Source organism: Monodelphis domestica, chromosome 8 (genome assembly GCF_027887165.1).
Source record: "Monodelphis domestica isolate mMonDom1 chromosome 8, mMonDom1.pri, whole genome shotgun sequence".
Taxonomy (NCBI): Eukaryota; Metazoa; Chordata; class Mammalia; order Didelphimorphia; family Didelphidae; genus Monodelphis; species Monodelphis domestica.
In genome coordinates this window covers 132552621-132564685 of record NC_077234.1, presented here as the reverse complement: position 1 = coordinate 132564685, position 12065 = coordinate 132552621, and the positions used below count along the sequence as shown (strand labels likewise).

The following is a 12065-nucleotide window of genomic DNA, read 5'->3' as shown; positions in this document are numbered from 1 at the left end:
GAGGTTTAAGTAACCCCCCCCCCCCCCCTCTCTTCCTCTCCTTCTTATAGGAGTTTTCTTCCCCTCCCCTTCCCCTTTGAATCTTTGTGTGAGAACCATTATTCTATTTGGTCTTTCTTTACCCCCTATTTATACATTACATTTTCCCCACATATTAGTATACATAGGTTGATATAAATGTAGTCCTTATAGAAGAGAGTTTGAGTAAAAGAAGATAACATTTTTCCCCTTTCCTTAATATTTACCTTTTCAGGTATTCCTTGCTCTTTGATTTTCGGTATCAAACTTTCCACAGAGCTCTGGTCTTTTCTTTGCAAAAAGTTGGAAGTCTTCTATTTTGTTGAATGCCCATACTCTCCCTTGGAAGTATATAGTCAGTTTTGCTGGGTAGCTGATTCTTGGTTGGAGACCCAGCTCTCTTGCCTTTCTGAAGATCATGTTCCATGCCTTACGATCATTCAGCGTAGAACTTGCAAGGTCTTGTGTGATCCTGATTGGCATTCCTTTATATCTAAATTGTCTTTTTCTGGCTTCCTGTAGGATTTTTCTTTTGTTTGATAGCTTTGGAATTTGGCAATTACATTCCTGGGAGTTGTCTTTTGGGGGTTTAGTGTAGAAGGTGTTCTGTGAGCTCTGTCAGTGGATGTATTGCCCCCTTGTTCTAGAATCTCTGGGCAATTTTCTTTGATTATATCTTGTATCACCATGTCCAGTTTGGTGTTTATTTCTGGCTTTTCTGGGAGTCCAATTATTCTTAAATTTTCTCTTCTCCCCCTGTTTTCCAGATCTATCACCTTGTCGGTGAGATATTTTATGTTCTCTTCTAATTTCTTGGTGTTTTGGCTTTGCTTTATTAGTTCTTGCTTTAAAGCCTGGTTTTCTTTTACAGTTTGGTCAAACTGGTTTTGTAGATGCGTGAATTTCTTTTGCATCATTTCCCACTTTTCCTCCCAGAGGGCTTCCATCTTTTTGGTCCTTTCTGATTCAAATTCTTCATGGGTTTGTGGAGAGTTTCTATTTCCTTTGGAAGATTTTGGAGAATTTTCTTGTATATCTTCTTCTATCTGCTCTGTATTTTGTATTTTGGCTCCATAGAATGTGTCCAGAGTCGCCCCTTTCTTCTTATTTTTCTTGGTATTTTGGGGCTTCTGTGCTTCTGTGGAATTTGTCATCTCTGAACGTGGAGGATTGGCTTTTCTTGTCTTTGTCTGGTGATCAGTGGCTTTAGTCCTGGGCAGATGTTGGTTCTATGAGCGTTCCCTGGGTTAAACTGAATATGCCTCACTGGAACTGGAATGGAAGGGTCGGACCACGAGGCCACACTCTCCCCCTGGCTCGATTTCCGGAAGTTGCCTTCAGAATCCCTGGCCGTGAGGCTGTTTCGTCGGCCTGCAGGGGGATGGGCTGCCGCTTCCCCAAGCTCCGAGAGCACAGACTTTCACTGAGACTTGGATAGCAGGATCCAGCCCGTGAGGCTGTCTTGCCCGCCCTGAGGGTTGCTGTTGTTTTGCCCAGCTCTCTGCAGCGGAGGCCCCAGGCAGTAACTTTCACCCGGACCGACCAGCTCTTTGCAGCGGAGGCCCCAGGCAGTAACTTTCACCCGGACCGACCAGCTCTCTGCAGCGGAAGCCCCAGGCAGTAACTTTCACCCGGACTGGGACTTGGGTAGAAGACCCTGAGGGTTGTTGTTCCTCAGACCCTGCTCTCTGAGCCCGGCGCGGCTGCCGCTTCCGGGAGCCTTGGACTCTGCGCTCCTACCCCTGAGGTCCGAGGGATCTCGGGTTCTGGCTTTTAAGGGGAGCCGTACCTTTTGAACCGGGTCCAGGTCCAGGAGGAGGGTTCCCAGGGTCTGTGCTGTTGATCGTTTTGAATTTCGGCGCCTTAGGAGCTTCTAGTTTGAGATCGGTCGGGAAGGGTTTTCCGGAGATCTGAACTTCAGCTTTCTCTAAGCCGCCATCTTAACCGGAAGTCTATGAATATTCTTGTACAAGTCTTTTTCCTTATTATCTCTTTGGGGTACAAACCCAGCAGTGCTATGGTTGGATATATGATTTTAAACTACTTAGTACCCCAATCTCTACCTATGGATAATTCTTCTAATTACTGTAATAGTAAATACAATTTTTGAGAGTTACAAATAACATTTTTCCATATAGGAATATAGACAATTTGGCCTCATTTGAAGACCTTAGAGAACAAAAAAATATAAGACTCCTTCTTTCTTATTTACCTTTCATGTTTCTCATGTTTTTTGAATTTTGATGTCAAATTTTTTGTTTAGTTCAGGTCTTTTCTTTGCAAATATTTGGAAATCTTCTATTTTGTTAAATGCCCATATTTCCCTGGGATGTATATAGTAGGTGGGTAGATAATACTTGGTTGTAGACCCAATTTTCTTGCCTTTCTGAATGCCGTATTCCAAGCCCTCCGGCCTCTTAGCATGGAGGCTGTCAGATTCAGTGTAATCCTGATTGGTGCCCCTTGATATCTGAATTGTTTCTTTCTGGCTTCTTATAATATTTTTTCCTTAGCTTGGAAGTTCTTGAATTTGGCAATTACATTCCTGGGGGTTGTCTTTTGAGGATTTAATATAGAGTGTGATTTATGGACTCTTTCAATGTCTATTTTGTCCTCTTGTTGTAGAACCTCAGGCAGTTTTCTTGGATAATTCCTTGTAGTATGGTATCAATGTTTCTGTTTTTTTTTCCCCCCAGGTTTTCAGGTAGGCCTCTGATTCTCAAAGTGTCTCTCCAAGATCTGTTTTCAAGGTCAACCACCCTCTCAGTGAGATATTTTGTGTGGCCTTCTAATCTGTCATTTTTTTTGGCTTTGCTTTATTAATTCTTGCTGTGTTGTGAGATCATTGGCTTCTACTTGCCCAATTCTAGGTTTTAATGACTGGTTTTCAGCTAAGATATTTTGATTTTCTTTTTCAGTTTGATCTATCTTTCTTTTTCAATTTGATCTATCCTGCTTTTCATGGATTCTAGCAGATCATTTCTTGTCTTCAAATTGCTTATTATTTCATTTGATTTCTGGGCTTCACTTTCCAAGTGAGAGATTCTGTCTTTTAAACTGCTATTTTCTTTTTGGACTATTTCCCATTTTTCTTGTCACATCCCTTCCATTTTTCTGACAGTCTCAGATTTAAAGTCTTTAAGAACTTGTTAGCAATTTCCATTCTCCTCCCCCCCCCCCCCCCGCCAAGGTTTGGGTGTGTTTAATTGTTGGTCATCTTCTGCTGTCTTTTCTTTAGTCTGCGTTTTTTCTGCATAAAAATTATCAAGGATCAACATTTGTTTCTTTTTTGTTTTTGTTTTTGGTATTGGTTGATTTTAGTTCCTGGGAGTTGGTGGCCATTGCTTTGTTCCTTCCTGGTCAGATGTTTAAGTGAGGAATGTGGGTGAACTTTGTATTGGGCTCTGGAGTGGTTGTTGCCCTGAGGATGTTTTCCCCCCAGTTCTCAGCAGTGTCCAGCTGCTCTTAGAGGCAGATCCAGCCCTTAAGAACTTAAAGATTGCCTTGCAGAAGTCTGGGTGTGGAGTGTATGCAAGTCTCTGTATTGAGCACTGGAGAGGTTTTAGCTGGAGGGCTTTATTCGGTTCTCAGTGGTTTTTTTTGCTGTGAGACACCCCCTCTCCCCAAGCTCCGAAACCCCCTATCTCCATGTTTCCTCAGCCTCCCAGTGTTCTGAGTCTAATTTCTCTTAGAGGTAAGTCTGTTTACCTCAGCCAGCCTCCCTCCTAGAACTTAGAAGTTTGTTCCGTGCTGTCTTGGACTCTGGAAAGGTAGGTGACGTGGGGGAGGGGTGGTGAGTTCGCCCCTTGGTAGGGGAAATTTCACCCCCTTTTAGCATGGAGATATCCTAACTTTGCCTACTTTCTGTGCTGTGCCCTACTGTGGAACTCCTTAGCTCGTTTGATTTTGGTTTTGTTGTTTTGAGGCACTCTTTCTCAATGGGTGGAGAGGAGTAGAAGAGCTCTGCTCCTACTCAGTAGCCATCTTGACCCAGAAGTCCTCCCTCATTACAATATTGAGAGACAATTCCTCTGATTTTTGTTATTCCTGGTTTACAGATGAGGAAACTGACACAAATGTTTATTAACTTGCTCAGGGTTATATAGGTACTAAGTTTATGAGCCAGGATTTAAATTCAAATCTATCTCTCAAATCTGTCTCCAAGTTCAGTGCTGTATCCACTGTCACCTAACTGTCTCTAAGGGCATGGCCAAACATGATATATTGTGAATAAGAGTGATTATGATAATATTTTAAGACTGCTACTGAAGGAAAACCCACTAAGGCTCTCCTTGTCTCCTCCTCTTTCCCAATTTTGTCAGCATCCTGACTTGACATTGTGGCATTTATCTAGTTTATTTTATGGAGGCAGTCCTGTTCTGTGAAATAATCATGGTAGTCCAATTGACTTTTTCATTAGCATAATAAAGCATTTTGCTAGTATCAGGCAATAAACTAAGCACCTGTAGTGTGACTTTCTATGAATATTAAATGGTGCTCTGTGCATCTCCATACACTGAAAATAGGCTGACCTTCAGAATAACCTAATCTACTGACATGTACCCATATATTTTATAGCAAGATATCTTTTCCCCATACATCTTTTCCAGGCTTGCAAAAACAAGAGTGCTTTAGGTGTTTCCTACTTGTATCTTTCTCAGTACTTAGTGCTTTTTCATTTTTCTTGTGTGGGGACTGGAAAGAATCCTCGAGAGCCACTATCACTCTCCAAGTCTCCTCTCCCCACCCCCAACTCCCTTTGTCAATCAATCCTCTCTCCAACATTCCAAACCCTTTTTGTGCAATTTCCCACAATATAAGACATCAGTTGATACAAATATTATAATTTTACTTTGAAGTAAAAACTTTGATCATCCTATCTTTATTTTATTTATGAATTTTTAAAAAGTGCTGCATTCTTTCACATAGTTAGATCCTTTGAGACATTCTTATATTCTTGTCCTTCTGGTGTTAAAAAAAGATTAACAACTGTTGTCCTTACTTGAGCTCTGATAATAGGGAATATTTTTGTTATTTCATATATTCATTGAATGGCTATCATGTTTTAGAGATTTTTAGGGAAGTTTAAAAAAATGGGTTATCTGCCAATTTTGAAGACTTGTGACAAGTTCACATTGCCATCTTGTCATTCACTTTTTGAGAGTTTTTATCTACTTTTATCATCATCTTTTTTCACTTTCTCTTTCTGGTATTCTACTTCTCATTTAAGGGAACAACAAATGAGAGCTCAGGACTGGTGATATACAAAGACCAATGTCTTTATGGACTGGAAGCCAGGAAATCTTGTTTTTGATCTTTTTTCCTCCTATACACTGTGACATTAGGCATGTTGCTAACTTCTCTGGGCATTAGCCACCTCATCTGTGAAACAAAGTGCTCAGCATCTATCATCATTAAGGCTCTTTCTATCTCTAAAAATGTGTGATTCTATGATTTCTAAAATGTTGAACATAAAATATTCTTTCTGCCTCATTCAGAATTGATCCTTCTTTCTGTGTCTTTTTCTAGTTCTATATCATTTGTCTCTAATACTCTCTGCTTTTTTCTTTCTTATACCTCTGGATTTCCGTCTTTTTTTCTATTCCTACGGATACATGTCTATCTCCACCAAACTCCAATAGGTCTTTCCAGCCTAGAAATACTTTAAATACAGGTCTCATAATAGACTTGTATGTATCTGTCATAACAAAGGTCAGACCACCTGAGTTAGCAGAAAGTCATAGACATGCTTTGGTTATAGATGTACATGTGTGCCCACATACACATATCCCATAACACCCTTGATTCTTGGCCTTTATTTTTAATTCATCTCTTATCTTTTTCATTCTGTTGCCATATTTCAGTTGCTATAATCCTTGAAGGAAACACACATTGTGCTTAAAGATATTCTGATATTAATAGATCATATGATAACTAGTTAGCATGTTCATGAGGTAAAACATGCTCAAAACAGATGTTTAATGTCACATTATAGACATATTTTTTTTATTTTTCTCCTTTAAAACCCTTACCTTCTTTCTTAGAATCAGTATTTAGTATTGGTTCCAAGGGAGAAGAGTGGCAACAACAAGTACTCAGTTGCCCAGGATCACCCAGCCAGGAAATGTCTTGAGGTCAGATTTGAATCCAAGACCTCCTTCCTCTAGACCTGGCTCTCTACTGAGCCACTTAAGGGCCCTATTATAGACATATTTTAAATTGTTCATTTGCTTGTATTTTTTTTTTTTAGCAAGAAATGCAACATTATCTCTGAAAGAAAAAAAAAACACTTTTCTAAAATCTACCATATAAAATTTATGCAGCTACCTGTCTACTGAGTTTCTGGTTTCTCTTGTGTGAGATAATACTCTGCCAGCATACTTTGGTACCTAAAGCTTGGGGTATTAGAGAATTATTTGGGACACTTAAGAGGCCAAATGACTATATAGACTCACCTATTTAGTCTGTGTCAGAGGGAGGACTTGAAGTCAAGTCTTTGTGATTCTAGAGTAGCATTTTATCTCCTACAGTAGCCTTGTGTCCAATTTGCCTCTGTGGCTAAATAATAAATAAAAATACAGTACAACATACATAATGTTAATTTTTGGTTTTCTGAGTCTGTGTGCAGTTGGAAGGTTTCATTTTTAAGTTTAAGACCACTATCCTACTTCATGCTGGTTCTACCAAATTTCATCTTAGAGGTACTGTGCTATTTAGCGAGCTAACAGTTTAAATATTGTTTTTATGGCAGTGGAAAAGAAGTCATTTGTAAAAATTGAAATATGTTCTTTTATATTGCAGTCTGAAAACTTGGAGAATACAGTCATCATACCAGATATCAAGCTGCATAGCAATCCCTCTGCTTTCAATGTTTATTGCAATGTACGCCATTGTGTCCTGGAGTGGCAGAAGAAGGAAACATCTTTGGCAGCTGCATCAAAGAGTTCTGTGCAGAGTGGTGACTCCGACAGTGACGAAGAAGAAGAGTCCAGAGAGCCACCTGTCAAGCTTCCTAAAGTAAGCAATCTTGGCCACCCTTCAGAAATCCTCTTTATTTACCATGATATATATGAATTTATTTCATTTCAGTAATGTTGACTTTCACCTATATACTTGATGTGACCTTGGATAAGACATATCAGTAACCTATAGGAAATTATTTTCCTTAGAACTTACTTCTGTAATTCCTTATGTAATTTCTGGTAGCTTTAGTACTTTTAATAGAATAGACCATATAAAGGGCTGGGTCCCTGGGAATAAACAGGGAAGACAGATGACTGTTACATAGAAATTAAATATGTATGTTATTACACTTTGAGTAAAACAATCAGCAAAATGTAATGCAATGTAGTAGACATGCAAATATTGGAAGTATTTTGGAAATGGTGACTCTAACCATAAACCATGCTTAATCTTTTTTGTGGTATGGAATACCACTGGTAACATTCAATAAGATTAATAAGATAGGGAGGGGCTAGCTTATGAAGGATCTGCCATACCAAATGAAAGACTTTATTTTTGATCCTGGGGGTATTTAGGAGCCATTCAAGTTTATTGAGCAAGGAAATGACATAATTAGATGTTTTTGGAAAGTCATTTTGGAAGGTGATAGATTTGAACAGATTCAGGGTAGAGAGATCCATTAAAAGGTTCTTCCAGCAGTCAAAGTAAGAGGTTTGGGATCTGAACTTAGGTAATGGCTGAGTGAGTGGAGAAAATGGGATGATACATGCAAGAGAAGTTAAGAGAAACTAAAAAATCTGGCAGCTAATTGATTGTGTGGCAAGGGATGCAAAGAGTGGAGGATGAGAGCAGGGTTCTGAGCCTGGTAGACTGGAAGAATGCTGGTAAATTTTACAGTACCAGGGAAACTCAGGAGGGAACAAGTACTTCTAGAGTACATACTGTGAGCCAGGCACTGTGCTCAGCACTTTTACAAATAATATCTCATTTGATCCTGACAACAATCCTGCTAGTTAGTTGCCGTTATTATCCCCATTTTGCTGTTGATAAAACTGAGGAAAAATGACTTGATTACTGAGTAGCTGTGGCTAAGTGACTTGACCATTTTATCTGTGGCTGAGCTACTATTTGAGAATAAGAACACAATTAAATTCTGTATTCTCTTGGAGAAACATAAACCAAAGAAATTCATCATATATATTAAGCTTTACAAAAATTAACTTACCAAAATTGAAAGATAGTTATAAAGCCAGTAACCCACAGGAAGATTGGAAGCTTTTTGAATTATACATCTGTGGTTGAAAAAATAAATTAAAAATACAAGCAGTTAAGGGAGAGGGAAATATACCAATCTGTTTGCTCATCCCCAATATTTACCATCCAGTGAAACCTCATCCATTATGTTTAGCTGGTGAAACCAAAGGAATGAAAGAAAATACTATCTTTGAGAAGTTAAAGTGCAATTTAAATGAACGGAATAAAGACTTGTATACAGTATAGCCAATCAGGTGCAAACTGGGAATTTTGGAATAGGAAATTTGGAATAGGACAGGCCTATTAAATACTCAAGGACTACTTTTAAAGGAACTCTAAAGCCAGGAACAAATCCTTTAAGGAAAATTGAAAATTAATTATATTCATATAGCACTTGTTCTACAAAGTGATTCCTATATATTATCCCATTTATCTTTCCATTAGTCCTGTGAATTTTAAAACTATTCCACCCTAATCAGACTGTACTTTAGAAGATCTGATTTAGCTATTTCCTGATCAATAACAATAGAGATTCTTGGACTAACAGAATCAGGTCTTGGGAACCCTGTATTTCTCCACCCTCCTTAGTTTAACAAGATTAGGAAGGTCTGCACCAAACTCAAGATTTAATTATCTGAGGAAATGGCCTTCAACAGACATGTGCAGAAAAAGCGGACAGACCCCTGGGCTGTCCTAAGTCAAGTTAAGCTATTATTGGTATAGATAAGACGAAGGAAAGTGATGTAAAACTTTCTATATAAGGCACATCACTTCCTCTCTCTTCCTCTTTTCCTGGAGAGGCGAATCTGGCTGGCAGCGTGCTAGGCGTTCTGACATCTTGGAATGGTGGCAATTATTTTGTCTGGGTTTGGCACTGACTTTGCCCTGGAGCTGTTTCAGGTTCAGGCATCTTTGCTTAGCCCTTTCTTTTTGGAGTTCAGGCTGACTTTTTCCTCCTTCACACTCCAAAACCTTATCTCCTAATCTTCCCGCCTGATGCTAGATGGGGGTGGAGGGTGGGGGGTGGTGGTGGGGAGAAAACCTACTCCTTTCCTTATTCCTTCTCCTTAATCTTCTCCACTATCAATTAAATCACCATAAAATTTCTAGCTTACTTGGGTGTTTCATTTAGGATTTTATAAATAAAATCCTTGGTGACCAAAATAATTATTACATTCAGTCTCAACCATAATTTTAACCTTTACAGTTCTGAGAGTATTATTTTATTCCATTTTATACATTATTATTATTCCTATTTTAAAATGAGAAAGCAAAAACTATAAGAGATTAACTGACTTGGCAAGGATTATATAACTAGTAAATGTCAGAGAAAATGTTTAGATCCTTGTTGAATTTTCATTTGAACTGGAGAATCTTTGAATCCAGTGGATTTTGTCTGTGAATGTTTTGAGGGACAGAGGCATGAAAGTAATTGCTTTTAGCTAATCTTTCAGTGGGTAGGATTGGGGACCTAATGAGTAACCCTTTTCCAGGCTAAACATCACCAATTCCTTTATAGTTTTTATGTATTTATAGACAATATGGAAAGGTGAAAAACACACCATATTTAGATAATTAGAGATCAAGTCCTAGTTTTGTCGCTAATAACCATTTGAGCTTAGTTTTCAAATACCTTCCGGCCTCATTTTCTTATCCAAGAAATAAGGCAGTTGGATCAAGTGATTTCTATTCCATTTAACACTTTTCTAAGTTTCCACCCTTATTTGGAAGTACTGTAGTTTCTTAATTTCAGGTTCTTAATGTCTGGTTTTAAACTGTAACTTCCAAGGTAGAACAACTATTCCATGTAACTTGATTTGTTCTGGATATGTGAGAGGTAATCATGAGTAGAAGTCTGAGGATCTGATTTCCATTAAGTGTGGCGAACCCAGGAACTGCAAATACACTATTGCTTCCATTTCTACCAATGACATATGATAACTATGGACACAAAAAAGTATGAATTAATTTCTTGTCTAGATAAGGTGAAAGGGGTGTAGTAACATTTCTTTACTTAAATTTAGCAAGAATTAAGTTTCCAATAGAATAGAAGTACTTCAGCAGAGAGCACACCATAATGATAACCTCAGTCATGAGGATGGAAGATAAGATGAGCCCATTTAATATTTGATGTTACTGAAAATGTTGAGAGGAAACAAGGTAGTACAGTGGATAGAGTGGCAGCCCTAGAATCAGATTCTTCTTCTTGAGTTCAAAACAATTACTAGTGGTGCAATCCTGGGCAAGTTACTTAGCCTTGTTTGCTTTAAGTTTCCTCATCTGTAAAATAAATTGAAGAAGGAATTGCCAAACCACTCCAGTATCTTCCCCCCCCCCCCTTTAATCTTTACCTTCTGTCTTAGAATTGTTACTAAGTATATATTCCAGGGCAGAAAAGTGGTAAGGCTTAGGGGTTAAGTGACCAGTGTAATGTTAGAAATTTTAGGCTTCTGGGAGAGGTTATAATATTGTAATGGCTAAAATTGTGGCTACAGGATTTATGTAATATTGAACAATGGCCGCCAAGGAATTTACTTATGAAATTCCTAAAATGAAACACTCAAGTCAGAATGGAGTTTATGGAGGTTTAATCACACTGGAAGTAGAGAAAGGAGAGGGAGAGAAGGAGAGAAGAGAAAAGGGAAAGGGGCTACTCAACCTCTGACCAAGGCAGAGGGAGTTTTAGGCCCAAAGGCCCAGGTGGAAAGAATCAGTCCTTAACTCACGTGACCGATCTGAAGGAAAGCAATCTGAAGGAAAGCAGTCTGCGGGCGTCCTCCCTCTCCAAGCTCCTAACACCAACTCCTCTAGCTCTCTCCACAGGAAGTGAGCGAATTCCAGAGGCTGTTCCCTACCTCACTTCCTGTGTCTCACAAATCCAATGGTTGGCTCTAGCTTGGCTTAGGACAGCCCAGGTGGGCAGTTAGTTATTTCTGATTTGTCATTGACTAGCGCATGCCCGTGTAGTGTGGGTGTGCACAATTTTTGGGTGCTAGACCAAGATGGAGACTTTTAAAATTCACACCAGGGCCACACAGTTAGACAGTGTCTGAAGTCAAGTTTGAACTCAGAACCTCCCATTTCCAGGCTTGGCTTTCTATCTGCTAAGCCACCTGGCTGCCCCTACTTCAGTCATTGTCAAGAAAAGCCCAAATGAGCCATGAAAAGTTGAAAACAATCAAAAACAATTGAAAAAAAAGTCTGACTCTTTTTAAAATCTTTTTTTTTTTTGTTTTGTGGACCTGTTTGATAATACTATAAAGTCTATATACTCCTCAGAATATTGCTTTTAAATACTTGAAATAAAATGCATTTTATTTGTGCAAAATGCAAAAAATTTGTGGACTCCAGGTTAGAAACTCTTACCCTTGAGAGTGGGCAGGTTGAAGGACAACCTTGGAAGAATCAGTTTCTTGTGAGGCAACTGGGGGGCACATTGCAGGGTCTGGAGATGGGAAGACTTGTGGGTACTAATATGGCCACAGACACTTAATTAGCTATTTAGTTTTGGGCAAGTCTCTTAATCTCTACCTTCCTCAGTTTCCTTAACTATAAAATAAATAATAATCATGCCAACCTCCCAGGGTTGTTGTGAGGATAAAGTAAAATAATATTTGGAAAGCACTTAGCATAGGACCTGGCACATAGTAGGTGCTTAATAATGCTTGCCTTCCTTTTCTTTCCTTTCCCTTCTCCTTCCCTCTCTTCTTCCCATTTCAAGCAAAAATGTTATTACCCCACAGATTCCAGAAGAAAGGCCAGAGTAATCAAGGCAGAAGAGATAGAAGAGTGGCAATGGTTGGTTATTCTTTGTTAAGGGTACTAAAGTC

General features: G+C 38.9%; 1 protein-coding gene across 1 annotated transcript in view; it reads left to right on the top strand.

The window, feature by feature from the left end:
- The window catches only part of MYCBP2 (MYC binding protein 2), a 382851-nt gene that overhangs the window by 81448 nt on the left and 289338 nt on the right, over positions 1 to 12065 (top strand). Inside the window, 1 exon segment of the mRNA XM_016425002.2 lies at positions 6820 to 7035. Coding sequence (XP_016280488.2) covers positions 6820 to 7035 — 216 coding nt within the window.